Below are 17,427 nucleotides of genomic sequence, written 5' to 3' on the forward strand. Positions count from 1 at the left end.
TCCACAGTGCGGTTCAATGCCTTGGACAGACACCATGAGGAAACAATTATCTCTGCAGTTCACACACACTGTCCTCTCAGTCTGGAGGCATTCCGCTGTATGGAGCTGTCCACACTGCCAGGGCTGAGCTGGATGAATGGTTATAATGAGCAGGATACACTGAGCTGCTCTGATGGTTCGGTCTTGAAAGTGTTCAGAACTAATGGTCAGTTTCAGCAGAGTGTCCTGATCAAATGAAATCATCCCTGTTGGACTAACCCACGAGTAACAGCTACTGTGAGCTTTAAAACCCAACAATCCAGCAGTTCCATAAGTTTCATTTTAGCTCTGTCACTGACTCTTTCAGCTTCTAGTGAATTCTTACTCATTAATAACAAAGAATGAGGCCATGTTCACAAATAATTGTGGACTTCGCAGTCATATACCTTGGGAGCAGTAGCAGTACCAGCTTTCATCTGCAGGTGCTTTCATTTTTCTCTCATCTTTGTTAAAGGGACAGTTCACCCCCAAATCAAAAAAACATATTTTCCTTTTATCTGCGGTGCTATTTATCCATCTAGATAGTTTTGGTGTGAGTTGCAGAATTTTGGCGGTATCAGCTTTAGAGATGTCTGCCTTCTCTCCAATATGATGAGACTTTTTGAGCCTTTATTTTAGAATGGACAGCTGAAGTGAGGACAGGAAAGGGGGAGACACACAGCAAAGGGCCACAAGCGGCAGTCGAACCCACAGCCCTGGCACATGGGCAGTGCACTCCACCTACTGAGGTTGGTTCCCAGCTGGAACCAAAAAATAGCGGGTTTTCCTTGAGCAAAGTGGGCGTGTCATATTCTGCAGGTACACCTTCTGTTGATGAAGCATCCTTGATTACAGCGTTTTTGCTCAAAACTGGCAGAAACAGCACTGGTTGATTCCATAGCACCAAGGTTCCAAGAAGCTTGGAACCAGTTCAAGAACTAGAGATAATATGGTGGAAAAGGGTCAAAGTGATATTCACACAGAAGCTTGATGAAGTTGTGGCTACTCACAAAGCTAGTGGTGAACTGCTGTAGCTGGCGAGCTAACCGTTAACTTGCTAGCCAGCCCACTTGGGCTTGTACGAGTCAGTCACGGTAGTTCCCAGAGCTCTCCATTTTGTGCAATAAAATGTTACTCGGGAGGGAAAGCTGTCCAAACTACAAGGTTGCTAATGGTCATTATACCTCGAGCTTAGCTTGGTCACTAATGGCTTTGAAAAATAGCAGTGGCTGACCCATGCCTATTGTAAGGCTGTTTGTATTTAAGTGACCTCTTAAGTGGCTCTTTTATCCATTCAGGTTTCTGGCTGTGTTTAGGTACCTCACTGTCACATGATTGTTGCTTAAAGTGGCTTTGCACTTTCCAAAGAGGCTCCGCGCGGACATTTGTGTACTCCAAATTTGTTGCGACGCTGTGGACTTGCCCATATGGCCACTATGCCAATTGTGTAGATCTTTTGGGCATATGTGGAACATGTTTTCCAAGCGGGTTCCAGGAAGTACAAGAAACAGATCTGCATCTGTGGTGTTTGGGACCATAGTCCGGGCTTCAGCTGTAATATTTGCTGTGGACAGCAAATAACTACAGACTGATGAATTTACCAACCGCCTTTATAGGAGCTCATTCATTTGTACACACTGATTTATTTCTATTCATATTATAGCTTGAAACGGGAAATAAGTATTACAGAGAATGGAGGGTAGTCCTTCAGTGCTACGATATTGCATAAAAATAAATAATTAGTCTTGTTTTACCTTAAATCTCAGGGAAATGTTTGCTCCAGAAAATGCTAAATTTTGTCTGCTTCATGATACACATCCCTAGTTTGTTACACAGGCCGTCACTTGTAGTCTTCAAGCTGAGGCTTATTTTAAAGGTGGCCCGTTACAAATAAACTGAGTAAATTCATTTCATTTCATTCCATCTCTCGGCTCTGACAAAGGTTTCAGCACTGGAAAGATCCTCTTGAGTGTTTTAATAGCTTTGACTGACGCAACTCTGAGGGTCATCTGCTGAAATGTTTTCATCATGTGTCATGGTTGCCATGGTATCCATTATTCATTTAATCCTGGAAACAAACTCGGCCTTTTTACCTGTTTGTAGTCTTTTCACAGAGTTTTAAGCCAGAACAGATAATACTTTATACCTGGGAGAGTTTTGGTCCAAAATTGGCCTCTTACACTTGGGTAAATAATCTGCTGGATGAATTTGATACCCAGCCGCTGAATTAACAGGTAAAACAGTCGACTAAAGGGGAATACAATCTTCCACCAGATTAAGGAGCTGACTGGGAACATCAGGAGCCAGTACCCCTCCTCCTCCAGCCTGTCGTCCATCCCCACCAGCTCCGACTCTGACGCATCCTTCTGCAGCACGCCGTCGGACGAGAGACAGTCGGCGTCCACGGCCATACGAGAACACAGCAAGGCCATCAAGAAACTGCTGCAGTGGGTGCAGAAGCGAACGCGCAAGTGAGTGTGGTCTACCATTTTCAATTAAGACCCTGCCCCCTTTGGTTTGTAACTTTAGTCTGCCTCTTAGAATTTGTCCGGTGGTCTTTCTGGACCGATCCTGACGTCTGAACATGTCCTGTCATGCTGTAGGTTTGGTGTGGCAGTGCAGGACTTTGGGAAGAGTTGGACAAGTGGTCTGGCCTTCCTGGCTGTCATTAAATCCATTGACCGCAGCCTGGTGGACATGAGGAAGGCCCTGCTGAGGACTGCCAGAGAGAATCTAGAGGACGCCTTCAGGATAGCCCACTATAGCCTGGGTATCCCACGCCTGCTGGAGCCTGAGGGTAAAATAGCTACATTGTAACCCAATTAACACTGTATTTTCCTTGAAGTAATGAATTCCCTATATTTTAATAAAAGCGAAACCAAGAACAAAACAAGAGGTTACTCCAAAGTCGAAGCACCTACTGCAATGCCGCCACAACTTCCAGGTGCAACATGCTCCGGCAACATTAACATGACCTCCACATAAGTTGTCCCAAGCTGAAACAGGATTTCTAACTGAAGTAGTTGTTAAGAAGTGAGAAGTCAGCTGTCAATGGTCGTATAAAACAGAGCAGTCAAAAAACAGAATTACTGTCTCACAGTTGTTTGTCTCCACCAACCAGTCAAGTTACAGTTTACATGCATGTCTGTCCACACTCATATAATGTCTGTGGTGAAGACTGAAGGAATTTAATATGGAACTGACCACTATACTGACCTGTAACTTCGAAGGAATTTAATGAAAGCTATTAAGTGTATTTTTGGCAAAATGGAAGTTCTCACAATATATGTGTGATTCCAGTGAATAATTTCCAAGTAGAAACATGTTGTCTTCACTTAGAGACTATTTTTACAGAGGAGGACAGAGGACTGTTGAACATTGTGATGTCACAGTGATGCTGACCCGTGACCTTTTGGATATAAAATGTCATCACCTCATCCTTCATCCAATTAGATATTTGTGTGTGTAATTTTGTCAAAATTAGCATATGAAATTTTGAGTTATGGCCAAAAATGAGTTCATGGTGAGGTCATAGTGACCTTAATCTTTGACCTTTGACCATCAGAATCTAGTCCAAGTGTTTGAAATTTCCTCAAGACATTCTTGAAAAATTGCTTTCAAGAGAACATGATGACTGTGAGGTCACAGCAACTTTGACCTTTGACCACCAAAATTTAATCAGTTCATCCTTGACTCCAAGTGAACATTTTTGCCAAGTTGGAAGAAATTCCCTCAAGGTGCTCTTGAGACTTGGATGACTTTAATATGATGCCTCCAGCAATAAAAACATGAAGGCATAAAAGTGATTAAAATGCTTTTTCCAAAATTGTAAATTGAAGAGGTCTTTCAGCATACAGTCATGAATCTGCACAGAACAAATTAGGCTTATCGGTCCCGTAGTACACAAGATTAGCTGCAGACAAGCTGTAGCTCCAGTGATCACTCACTCGCTCACTCACTCACTCACTCATGCACACACAGATGGTAAGTGGTAATAGTAGTTGATTATCAAAATGTTTTCTGTTTAATTACTTGCTTGGAGGTAAAAAAAAAAAAAAAAATGTTCCCATGCCACAGCAACCTGTTGCTAGTTTATGTATAGTTGGTATTCTTCACAAAAAAGGTACACATCCCCCAGTAACTAATATTTTATGGCTACATTATGACTTTTTTCTCATTAAATTAACTTAACTTTTCTAATTAAATTGCCTTGTAGAGCTGCAACTGTTATTTTCATTATCGACTGGTCTGCTGATTATTTTCACAATTAACTGATCAATCATATAAAGCCTGAGGTGCCATCTTCAAATTACTTCTTTTGTCAACAGTCCAAAACCCAAAGACTCTTCATTTGCCATCATAGATGACAAAGAAAAGCAGCGCATCCTCATATTTTAGGAGCCGGAACCAGCAAATGTTTCACACTTTTGCTTGAAAAGTAACAGAAGCAATTGAACAATAACCAGAATGGTTGGAAATTCATTTTCTTTTGATCACCTGATTGATTAATGGACTAATTGTTGCAGCTCCACTGCTTTGGTTCATTATGTCAGGGTTAGAGAGTGGGGGTGAGTGAGTTGGAGGAAGGAAAACAAGGGAAATGGGGAGCAAAGAACCTGGTTAACTTTGCCCCATTTGCCTTTTGTCACTTTTGTGACTGTTGCCTCTGTTTCTTTAGCTTAGTTGTATTTGCTTGCCATATGAGAAGAATGCAGCCACACTTACTTCCTACTGGAAGTTTCTTAGACCCAGTAATGTTGTTTCCTATGAGCGTTTATGATTGAAAGGTCATATATAGGCTTGCTGGATGAAATTCAACTTGGTTGGTAAGATTTGCATGTTTGGTAATTTGCGCAATTAGCATAATTAGCTCATTTTTAGTTAATATAAAGAAGAAAATCACAAATTCATCAGACTTTGGACTTCAGACTTTCCATTGTTATGCTCTTATTAGCATATATAATTTATATCAGCAGCACATTGAATGAAAAAAAAATATTTGAGGTGTTTTTTACTAGTATGTTATTAGTTTAAAAAAAGTAAAATAAAAAAAACAAACAAACATAAAACTATCCTTGCATCAAGGATCAGTGATGCTTGCAGTTACAATCCTGGTCAAATTCTGGACTTCACAAACATGAACTTTTAGACTTTTAGATCACCTTTTTAAGTCAACTAAGAGCAAAAAGTATAGTCATTTCGAGTTTTTTTGGCAATTAAATGGCTCATTATGACAACAACTCAAATTGCCAAACATCCAACTCTTAGCAACCAAGATTAATCTCATCTACTAAGTCTGTAAATGACATTTTAATCATAAATGTTTATAGAAAACAACTTTGTTGGGTTTTATATAGGGTGTATAGGGGTTTCCAGCAGACTATGGCCCATTTCAAATTCTGTAACATTGCTGGCTTCATTGATCTAATATTGACAAGACCATTATAGAGCTGCAGTGCTCGTGCAATATTTGGCATCTAGAGGCAGCAAAAAAAAGTAAAACAGGCTCATCTAACTTGAGACAAAACATGATTTGCATTTGATATGTGTATTAGTAGCTTTATTCAGTAAGCCAGTACTTGCGTAATAAAGTACAAGTCATAGCTGGTAGGAGGAAGCCTAATTGTGAGTCTGTGTGTAAAATGACACCATGATAATTGTTCTTTGTTTGCCCAGATGTGACTATCAATGCACCAGATGAGCAATCAATCATGACGTATGTGGCACAGTTCCTGGAGCATTTTCCTGGCATAGAGGAGGTGAGATTCTTTTCTTACAGTACATGGATGACATGTGTCTAACATCAGCTTTTGATGAAACACTCATTTCTGAATGTGATTTTTACCAACGTCTTTGTTTCTGTCTCAGCCGGAGGAGTCCTGCCAGCTGATCGAAAGAAGTGTCTCTATGTGTCGACTCAACTTCCGTGACAGTGACGCTGACTACATAAGGAATGGCGCTCATGGAAGCAGAGTGAAGGAGAGGTCCTATATGTTCCAGAGGGACGGTGTCCAACGCACACCCAAAATCTTAATTTCCTCTGTGTCAGAGGACAGGAGCATCATATCACCCCGCGTCAGGCCGGCTGCAGCTCGCTCGTGGTCCAGCGAAGACATCTTGGCAGATTCCCCCCACACAGAGGACATCAGCAGTGTAGCCGAAGAGTCCAAGGAGACTGGCAGCGAGGTATCAATCAACTCAACCTCCAACTCCCCACAGCTGTCTTACACCCACTCGCCCACTGGGTCATCAGCGCCTGAGTCTGGAAACACCGAGTCAGTCATCGGCGACTCGGCCATCAGCTCACCAGACTCCTGGGTGGAGAGCGAGTTTGGGGTCACGCCAGAGAAGTTTTGTGAGAGTCGAAGTGACAGTTCTTTGTGTGACAGTGGAACAGCCTGGGATGTGTACCGTGCCACCCCTGTGGAGATCACTACTCTTGATGAAGGGTTTGTCCCGTCCATAGAGGACAGAGCCCCTGAGTCATACATCGATGAAGGGATTTATTCGCTGAGCTCTATGGAGAGCACCCAGGACAGAATCCAAGGACATTCTGAGAAAAAGGAAGACGAAGTAGTGAAGGAGAAAGAGGACAACCTTGAGAACCACAAGAACAAGGAAACTGATCGTAGCAAAGAAGCTGAGATTAGAAAAGAAACTGACTCTAAACAGATGGATACAAGTCTACTTCAAAAAGGTGAGGTACCCAGCAAGCAAGATCCTTCGTCTGGACTGTCCAACTCTGGTGTTGAAGATCTCATTGAAACTGATAAAACTAACCAGTCCCAACTCGTCTCCAATACTGAACAACCACCCCCTGAACATTCTGAAGAACTTGTAAAGCAAACCACGGTTGAGAAGACCAGTTATAAAGAACCAGAATGTTTAAAGAAAGCTGTGGATGTAGTTGGGGATGCACAGGACCATGAAGGACAAATCAGAGGTCAAGCTGAAAGTCAGAATGAGAGAAACACCTCTGAGGAGGTCAAAGTGGAGCCTGAATGTCAGAAAACAGACTCTCCTTCAGAGGAGACAAAAGAGGAGATTTCAAAACAAAGGGATGATGGGGTTGTGGAAACACAAGACAAAGCAAGTGACTCCCAAGGTCAGCAAGAAAGCTCTAACCCAGAGATCCGTGATGCCTTAGCAAACAAAGATCACACCAACCAAGATGGAGTCTTAAAAGCAAATTCAGACCCAAACTTGGGCATAAATATTCCTCTGATCTCAGTTTCCAGTGAGCCAGAAGAGCAGGGAGAAGAGGGAACACATGACACTGAAAGACAAGATCATGCTGGGGATGCTGAGGTACATCAGGCAGAGGCAACTGGAAGTAAGCAAACTGACTCAGATGTCACCATCCCTCAGACTGCAGGTGATCTGAGCTCTGGCTCCAGTGACAAGGACAAAAACCCTGTTGAGACTCCAGAAAATGGTAAATCAACAACTTCTGAAGAGATCAGAGATGCAGAAAGTGGGCATTTGGACGATGCAAATGAACAGAATGTCAGCAAATCATCAAATGTAGACATATGTGAGCCAGAGACATCAGATACCACAGAACAAAGTGAATCCAAACAGGAATGTGAGTCTCTTCAGCACAAATCTCAGACAGATAACACTGAGAAGGACTTGACAGGCCAGGCCTCTTCCACAGATACTAAATCTCAACCTGTGAATACCAAGCAGGAAATGAATTTAACTGATCAACTGGATGGACCTCAGGACAAACTGGTTGACACCTTTTCCAACAATGAGACAGCGACCACACAGCAGAGCACATCAGGTCCTGTCAGCCCTAAACCTAATGGTACGACAGGGATTTCAAGCATGGACTTGTTTTATACAGACTTTGATCGGAATTCTCCTACAGATGATCTAGTTGCTGACCCCATCGAACCCATGGATCTGTTCTACCCTGACAAAGAGGAGCCCATGTTCACAGAGCCAGCTGATACTGAAATGCAGAGTTGGCCGTCTGTTTTGAGCGTGTCTGCTCTCCAGCCAGCACCGGCTTCCGAGGCTCTGCCAGATGAGGAACCGTTCGACCTGCTGGGTGAAGATTTCAGGAATGGAGTGGATTTGATACAAGGGAATGACAAGGTAAATGTGAGTTCATGCAGCAATGCTTCATTGCATGTACACCAAGTATTTCAGTTTAGTTTCAGCATTTTGCCCATTTCTAGGTGAGTTTTTAGTGGCCACTTTACCTGCAGGGCTCTAGTGGTGGCAATGTTAGTTGGTAAGTCAGATGGTCCAGAACCTTGGTCGAGACTGAAATATTTCCTAATGACTTTTTTTCTAGCACCGTCATGATTTTGGCATTTTTGGTTTTGAATATCTAGATTACTTTTGGATTGATTTCCAAAAAACTTTGTGCAGCTTGCACTATCATCAGGTCAAAATGTCAATTTGTCCAATACTTTGGTTTATGACCAATATTTGCAAAACTAATGGGAGTCCCATCATTCTCAGCTATCTTATTTTTGAGGACTCTGTAGTCGGCTATACTTTGTAATTAGCAAATGTTCGCATGCCACCACACCAAACTGAAAAGGTGAATATTGTAAAAGATACCTGCCAAACATCAGCATGTGAGCCTAGAAGAAATTGCCATCATTAAGATTTTAAGATTCATACTGCATCCAGAAGACATTAAAACATATTTTGAAAAAGCTTATGATAGAACTAGCTACGGAGTACATAACTGGCATGTTGAAATGCATGCAGCATCAGCAGCATCTACCTGACCTGAATCCTAATGGTGGCCAGTTTGACGGGGAATACAGTACTGAGGTGGTTTTCTTGCCAGGTTTGGGTCCTAGCAACCTGGGGCTGAGTCAGCTGGCTGTTAATAAAACAGCTAGACTCTTAGCCTACTTTATCAACAAGTAAATGAGCTAACCGCTATCTGTGCATCAGGTTACTCCGTAAATCACCTCAGTACTGTTCTGTGTTGTCAAACTGACCTTATAGCATTTAATGACACCTTTATGACGACTCCAAGATATTCCACTTTAGTTGTGGCAAGTGAATTATAAAAGCATTTGACCAACTGCATCACTGCAGCTTAGATGAACGAAAATATTCATGACACACTTATAGTGGTCTCATGATAGCTAATGTCAAAACAAAGACATTTTTGCCTTGTTTAATGTCACGTTATCATCATAAGAACATCTCAAACAATATCAACGTTGCTTTAAAAATTACATTATGACCAAATGACTCTTAACAACAGTTGTAGACATTCAGAAAGACTCCCTCTTCATGACATGGTTATGACAGTGTCATATCAGTATTATGCACACCCCTTCTAATAACATGTTGCCAAGTATTACATGTGCTGTGGGGCTGGTTGAATCATCCTCAGCTGTATTCTTGGACTGAGTCATTCTTCTTGCTTTCTCAGCTGCTCAGGGAATTTGAACCAGCAGCTCTCGAGGGATGTGCCTGTTCTAACCGCTGGGCAGCTTTTATTAAACGAGTACCAGTTCAAATTATTGGAATTAGTTCAGTCTGTTATTCTGCTAAATAATAACGTCTTAGTCTGCTGGGTAGATCTGCTTTTATTTTTCAGTGTGGGGTAAGTGACATCTTAGACAACACTGCTGTCACTCTGCCTGTGTGTGTGTGTATGTGTGTGTAAGTGTGGTTCTAATGGTCTAACAGGAACACGAAGCGATGTGACATTTCACACTTCCACCACATCTCACCTAATGACCAGACAACCTGCTGAAATTCATCATCACACTCACACCATTTTATTCCACTCGTGTTCTTTGAGAGCTGGAGGCTTGTCAGTGTGAGGATGCAAATGTCCTCAATTATTATCAATTATTGACAGGAAAAACTGGATATCAGAGTTAGTTTAAATGAAATGTGAATACTGCTTGAAGATTTTTGAGTCCAAAAGAATAAATGTTCACAGCCATTAAAGATGTCACAATGTTATCGCTCGTTAAAAGACAGAAAATGTAACTTGTTGTTATTCATGTGGACATGTGAATTATAAAATATCCTTAAATGAGGACTTTGTTGCCAAAGATTAAGATGATAAATAAGTGAATTATCTCCCAGTCTTAATTGTGATATGAAAATTGACAGTTAGTTTGTGAAGAATGACAAAAAAGCTCGAGTGAGACCTTTAAATCTTGTCTACTTTCATGTCTTCATGTGACCGATCACTACAAGAAGTGGGCATGCTTGTCAGAAAGTTAGAAATATTGTCAAACACAGCCAGTTCTGTTATAGGAAATGGAGGTTGTTGAGGTTTAAATGATCCAGCAGACATCTAGATCGCTGATAAAATATTCAAGAGTTAGTCTTAGGGTGGCACTGCAAGAAAACTCATAGAGTGCCCAGAATGAAAAAAAGTTTAATCTTCCACAGAGCATCAGTAACTTTCAAGGCAATCTGCCCATTAGAATTATTTTTTCTTTTTAACACTTGGATGTTTTGGACAAGTTAATTTATGAAAGTCAAGTCTAATGCATTACAACCACATGAATAAGGCATAATAATGCATTTCTAAGGCTGTATAAAACTCTTAATAAATGTTTAGAGTTATTCATGCCAACTTATAACAGGTGGTGGACATGATGTAGTATAAGGTCAGCATTCATGCTGCTTAATACCTGACCCACACAGCACATTATAATTCAGTTCTAAAGACATGTAAAGAGCTCTCTAATGGATCATAGCTTTATTAATTCTAAAACGGAATATTATGTTATAAACATCATATGATTGCTAATAAGCTTATACAAGTTGACACTTTGTTTAAAGCTCATAAAATCGTGGAGCTTTGTCCTGGGTGGTGTCACAATTCTTTAAGTCCACAATTCAATTTGCTTTTTTATTTTAAGATCGCAATTTGATTCCATTTTCTCAATTTAACACTTTTTTTTATTTTTATTTTTATTATTTGTAAAGATCAACAGGTCACTGGTTTTATGCCCTGTTAAATAAGATCCGTGTCATCTTTAAGTATTGTTTTTTTTCTTCAGACACACACTGAATGCTGCAGGTAGGCAAGCGTGCAGAGAAAAAAGTACTGGGAAAATTGCGATTCTGTCTTTTATTTCATTTTGATTTAGCTTGTTTCGATTTGATTTTCGATGGTTATTGTGGCATCCCTACATGCTATGCTAAAATTCCATTTCTGAAATGAATTAATCTCTTATAAACATCAGTAATACACTGTAGCATGACTTTGTGAGCTATAAGTAAAGTGACAACCGTATCGGCCTACTAGAAATCGTATTAGTGATAATAAGACATTTTCATATGTTAGAGCAGTTCTCTGTCTTCATAACTGGCTAGAGTCATGGTAGTTATAATGAGCTATGTAACCCAGAACTCAGATTCTTCTTACAAACACTGTTGTCACTTTGGCAACAGTTTGGCAACATTATGAATGCTGAACTTATAATACATTAAGTCAGCCACTAATAATATTTAAACCTATACTATAAACTTTGTTAGAAGTTGTCATGCGTGATTATAAAGGTTTCTAAAGAGTTTCATAAAGCCTTATAGATGCACTGTGTCTTAAATGTACTTATAATGCACTTTGCCATTATGAATGCTGAACTAATACTACATTACATCCACCACTTATAATACTTGTACTAAACCTTGTTATTTGTTGTCTTGTATGATTCAACATTTATTGAGTGTTTATAAAGCCTTTTAAATGCATTGAATGCAAAATTTAACCTTAACAGAAGGTGTTACTGCAACATCCTGGACTGTTTTTTAAAGATGCATTGATTTCTGGTAGTTTGCTCTGTATTTGTTGAAATATCTTGTTCTGGACTCACTTATGAGCCACACACCATGGCCATACACCCAGAGTCCTGCAACTGGCACAAAAACATGCAAAGATGCACTGGGCTTTGACTCCATCTTTCCCTCCTGTATGTTACTACATTAAAACAGCTCTCTTTCTTTGTTTCTCACTCTTATCAGGTGATCACAAAGACCAACCTGGAGTCTCACAAGGCATCTGATTCCCAGGACCCCTGCTTGTTGCCCAGGGAGAAGACAGGGGGACTCTGGGTCGGTGATGTTCCAGCAGTCAGCAGTGATCTCAGCGAGGCTGAGCTGCAGAGGGAAAACACAGAGCCTGCGAGGTAGGCTTGCTATTCTTAGTCGGTTCCCTGGCACACTGAGAAACACACTGGACCCTGGAGGAAACAGTGTTATGGCAATGGATGGGACTGCTCTGACCTGGCCTCTCTCAGTTAGCTCAGTTATTTCCTTAAATGTACTGAACAAAGTTATCTATGGAGGCTGCTGATGGGAATGAAGACCGGCCTTATGAGGGTGCAGAGACTGCAGCATGAAGACAAGGGACGGGGATTGTGCATTTTAATGTGGTCGGATTAATTAATACAAGAGAGCCTGATTCTGCTCATGTTCAACTGTGGGATTAAAGTTCTAATCCTTCAGACTGCATGTTTGATACTGCGCTCAGCATTTTTCACCAGTAAATACTCCTCAATGTAATTCATTCTTTCCCGAGAATTGGGACAAAGCTGTATTTTGAGGGGGTTTTGATTTTTATATCATCAGTAGGTACTGTCAGGTTTGGATTTTGAAAGTTTTGAAAATTTTGAAATAGTTTGAATTTGTGAATTCTCATCTGGGACAATGACATGTAATTCATGTATGTAAATAACAAACATTTTTAACCAAAACATTGGAATTAGAGGGTTGGTATTAATATTTAAAGGTTTTTATCTTAGGACATGATTTGTGTCTTACATTCTGTAATTGCCTCTAACAGTAATAGTTTTCATTGTTCCTGGGAACATCAAATTTCATGCTCTCACACAAGGGACTCAGAGGAAATGATTGCATGCATAAAGATGCAGTCATTTCTCGTAAAGGAGAAGACAAAATTTAATCATGAGTCCAGTATTTTTTTCATGCCTTCTTGTCAGTTAATTCATGTCATTGGCTGTTTCCAGCTAAATGTGTCGCAACCGTTGTCAGAATTTCCAGTAAATGTTAAAAAGAAACTGCAAGTGAATGCTTGTTTCCATCCAGCGCTGTTACGTGATTATTAGGAGCTGGTTCATTGAGATAACCAGGAGAGGCTGACACAAAAGGGCAGTAATCTCCACTATCACCTCAAGTGAGTGTAAAGGCTTTTTTTGCAAATTGAGGAAGGGTTTTGCTTGATTTTATTCACATCACAACACATCATTCATCGTATTTCTTAAATTTCGGGATGTGACAGTGCAAACTCTTAAAAATAAAAAGGTTTCTAATGAGCCAAGAAAAGTTTTTTTTAAAAAAGTTTTTTTTAAAAATGTGTCCTTAGTGGAGAGAAGAACAGTAACTATTTGTATTTGTATTGTGAGAAAGGAGACCAACTCTCCAGTTCCCCTCAGGTCCTCTGAGCATTTTAGCCTCTTGTAGCTCATTGTTTTAGTGTTACAGCCGCAGCTTTACCAGACTGGTTCATTCTCACCACTTTCATCAACCTCATTTCCAGCAGCAGGCAGCTGTTTTCAGTAGTAAACCCGCTGAACACTACCTGAACACAGGTAGCTACAGACAGTTACTTCCCTCTGGACTCCAAAACAGGTGCCAGACACACAACTCCACCTGAGAGCTGGATGCTGGATGTGTGAATGGCTAGCTGCTAACACGTCAGCCATATGAACTTTATAAGTCCACAATGTTAAACATGTGACTTTGAGCTTGTTCTGTGGCCAAACCAAGCTGATTAATGCAGCTGTAAAGATTAAGCTTTAAACAGGAAAATAACTTTTGTTTGTCATACTTGAATTATTTACAAAAGGTCCCAAGATCTTAGAGGATTCTCTCTCTCATGTTGAGACTTAAACTTGTGTTTCTTTTTTTCTTTTCAGGAGTGACACCAAAAGTTCCAGCAGAGCAGATGAAATCCAGATCCCTCCAGTCCTCCGGCACAGAAAGGGGCTTCGCCTCACGGAGTCCACGGTTGGTTTGACACTCTGTTTCCTCCTCTGTGGATATGTTACTATCTTTGAAGAAATATCCTCCCTCACACTGTATACTGAATGTTTGTCTTTACAGGACAATAAGACTACAACAACCAGAAAAACTGACAACGGTGACTCTGACTCTGATGTTTGGTAAGAACTTTTCTCTTCTTGCTTTTTTCATGTGTACTACACAGGATTTTCACAACTACATGTGTCTAATAGTTGCAAGTTCTTTCAAAGTTGGCATATTAGTCTTGTTAACAGATACTGAACATAATTTACAAACAGCATTAATAATTAATAATAATAATAAAAAATAATAATAATTAATAAAGCAGTTTGTTTCAGGCAGTCCACTTTGTTTCCCATAGCTGTTCCAAAATCACTATAAACCACGACCTTATGTGGTTTATTGTGTAACTCATTGAGAATTGGGGAAAATCATGTCCTACACAATAATACTTTAAAAGATATTAATACCAACAGTCTAATTCCATTTTTTGAAACTAAACTAAAACTAAACTAAACACCTACTGATAACATGGGTACAAAATTGTGCTATTATAGTCATTTTATTTGAAAATATTTCCTGTTTTAAACTACTTCCTGGTTTAAAAAAGGATTTTCTAAACTTCATCAGATTTATATAAAAACGTGATTTAATCAGGCATAAAAAGGATTAGCTATACTCTCAGGACCCCCTTGTCACTTCCTGGTTTAAAACAGGCAGAAATACTGCTCAAGCACTGGTAAATGTTCTTATTTCAATTCATTAAATAATATTTCTATCAGATGTGTCTCAACCATAACGTGTCAGCTCTGTAGTCCTTTTAAAGCTTAATAAGACTTATGGTTTAGAAATGTGTATTTTGATTAACATTAAAAGAACTCTGAGACACTTTAAAAAATAAAATGACTATTCACTATGACTATGCTGTGAAATGAAAAAGTGGAACATTTGGTCAACTTGACGTCTACATTTAATAAAAAAATGTAATCACATAGAGGTTGGCCTGTTACAAGGTTTAATAGCCAAGAGTTTGATCTTTTAAAATGTGTTTTCCAGCATAATGAAAAGTAAAAAGTTCTCCCAGTTCTCAGGAATGGCTCCTACATACCTGAAAAGGTTTCATAAAATAAACAGCTACAAAAAATGCAATCATTTATTGTTAACAAATAGCATTCTTCCGCCAAGTAATGTAGTTCTTCAGTGACTGCCAAACAGTATGGTTCCCAGGCAACACACTGATGAAGCAACATACAGACACAGTGGAAAGATTGGAGTGATTCTAAACCATTTATGGATATCACCATTATTTATGCAGTTGTTGAACTTGTGTTGAGTTGATATGACTTAGTCCTGAAATGCAGACTCCTAAACTGAGACAAGCTCAAATAAATATAACAAACATGAGAATCGATTCAAAGTTTTCTTTCCTGTCTGTCCTCTGTGACTAACAACCAAAGCCTGATGTCTGCAGAGCTGCTGGCAGTCCTCTCTTTATTTGTTGTGTCTCTGCTGACCTTACTCTGACCTCTTTTCTCTTTTTCCCCCTGTGTGCGCATGTATGTGTGTGTATGTATGTGTGCGTGTGTATGTGTGCGTGTGTGTGTGTGTGTGTGTGTGTGTGTGTAGGAGTGAGCACTGGGAGCTGTATCTGCTGCTGCTGCTGTGGCTGCTGCTCTACTGTTTCTGGGTGCTGCCACAGATGGACCTGAAGACACTGCCCAACCTGCTGCTGAACCTCTGAACACACACACATACACACACACACATATATATATATATATATATATATATATATATATATATAGTTACAGGAAAAAAAGAGAATATTCTCAAATATATCAACTTTAACGCACCATCACACAAACACACACAGAGACACACATACAGCTCAACTGCCACTCCTCTCCTCTTCATCACACTGACTGACACCAGATCAAGTGAAGGCATTTAACATGTGTATTTCAAACTACTAAAGCTTTTTTAGGTTTTTTGCTTTTTAGCTTTTGATGTGGCTTGAAGTAACCTGTCTGATAATGTATATTAGGACCACTGCTGGGGAAATATAAAGTCTGAGATTTTGAGAAAAACTGCAATATTTTGAGAAAATGTATATAATACTATGAAAGTATGTCAGACTTTCAAGAAAAGCCCAATGTTATGCAATTTTACAACATAAAATTCCTTTTTTACTACAAAAAAAACATAGTAGTGTAATTTTAAGTTTTAATATTTTGTGAAATAATCATGTTAGTAAAACATAGTTGTAGCTGTCAAAGGTCATATGATATATAAGGTCATAGGTCATAATATTACAACATAAGTTGTCATTTTACAATGAAAAGTCATAATATTTCAAGAATAAATGATTTTAAGAAGGACTAATATTTTAAGTCTAAAAATGTAATTGTACATGAATAAATCACAATATATTAAGAGTGAAGTTGTCAATGTACAGAAAAAAGCTGTATTAAAGGGAAAACCTCATAATTTGACATAACTCTGATTGCAGATTTGGTTGGAATTTGCTGTCTGCTATTTACTGTAGCTGGTGTTAGCTAGTTAGCTCAGTTAGCTGTACAGCTAACCATCTTATTAGCAGACTCGGCCACATGGGGTCAGGAGCCAAACCCTGCAAGAGAACCACCTCGGTACTATACCCCTGGTCAGTCCAGCCACTGTCAGTCTTGGAGGCCGTGTTTGGTCCCTGTCCGAAACCAGGACCACGTTCACCGGGAATTCCCTGACCGTCCAGACGCTGATGACATAAGCCGCATTTCACGGGCCAATTGGCACTGCACATGTGCAGATCTTAGCAGAGATTAGGAAGGAAGCGAGATCTCTCACTCGTGTCATCAGCTCTGGAAAAACCCATGTGTTTAATTCAGAATGCTACTGTCTTAACATCTGCTGGATGTGGTCAATCCAGAAGATTTAACACTTAATGACAGCAGTCATAAATATTCATAAAGACTACTTCATGTTCATGACAGGTGTCATGACAGTGTTATAATGGTATCATGTCAGTCTTTTGCACACCCTTTCAAATGAAGAATTACAAATCTCTGAGAAAGTAATTAAATAAATTCATAATCATCATAATATAATAAATATGCTGAAACAATGTAAGTAACTTTTGTCCATCAAGATGAATTTTCATACTGTGACTTTTTTTTTTTAAATTACAACATTATCCCTTAATATTAAGATTTATTTTGCAAAGTTGCAACTTCTCTGCAACTACTCAACATTTTATGCCAGATTTTCTCAAAATATTACGATGTTATTGTTGAAGTCTCAGAACAGTGGCCCTGATGTTCCGCTGCAGATGTGCTCCTGTTTTAAAGACACTATATAAGTTTGTGGTTTCTTGCTGTGCAAAGCCGACAGAGCTGACCTTGTAAGACTATATGACTGTAC

General features: G+C 39.6%; 1 protein-coding gene across 2 annotated transcripts in view; it reads left to right on the forward strand.

Moving 5' to 3' along the window:
* clmna (calmin a) overlaps nucleotides 1–15,784 on the forward strand; it is a 62,259-nt gene extending 46,475 nt beyond the window's left edge. Inside the window, exons 6-13 of one of the 2 annotated variants that reach the window (XM_084742492.1) lie at nucleotides 2,293–2,489; nucleotides 2,622–2,815; nucleotides 5,695–5,777; nucleotides 5,887–8,121; nucleotides 11,992–12,155; nucleotides 13,905–13,995; nucleotides 14,092–14,150; nucleotides 15,637–15,784. In XM_084742492.1, the coding sequence (XP_084598618.1) occupies nucleotides 2,293–2,489; nucleotides 2,622–2,815; nucleotides 5,695–5,777; nucleotides 5,887–8,121; nucleotides 11,992–12,155; nucleotides 13,905–13,995; nucleotides 14,092–14,150; nucleotides 15,637–15,751 (3,138 nt within the window). In that variant the 3' untranslated portion in view covers nucleotides 15,752–15,784. Of the gene's footprint in view, nucleotides 1–2,292; nucleotides 2,490–2,621; nucleotides 2,816–5,694; nucleotides 5,778–5,886; nucleotides 8,128–11,991; nucleotides 12,502–13,904; nucleotides 13,996–14,091; nucleotides 14,151–15,636 lie in introns of those variants that run through there. The other variant, XM_084742491.1, reaches the window with a different exon arrangement.
* The last annotated feature ends 1,643 nt before the right edge of the window (nucleotides 15,785–17,427 follow it).

Source organism: Lutjanus erythropterus, chromosome 18, assembly GCF_056507025.1.
Source record: "Lutjanus erythropterus isolate fLutEry1 chromosome 18, fLutEry1.hap2, whole genome shotgun sequence".
Classification (NCBI taxonomy): domain Eukaryota; kingdom Metazoa; phylum Chordata; class Actinopteri; order Lutjaniformes; family Lutjanidae; genus Lutjanus; species Lutjanus erythropterus.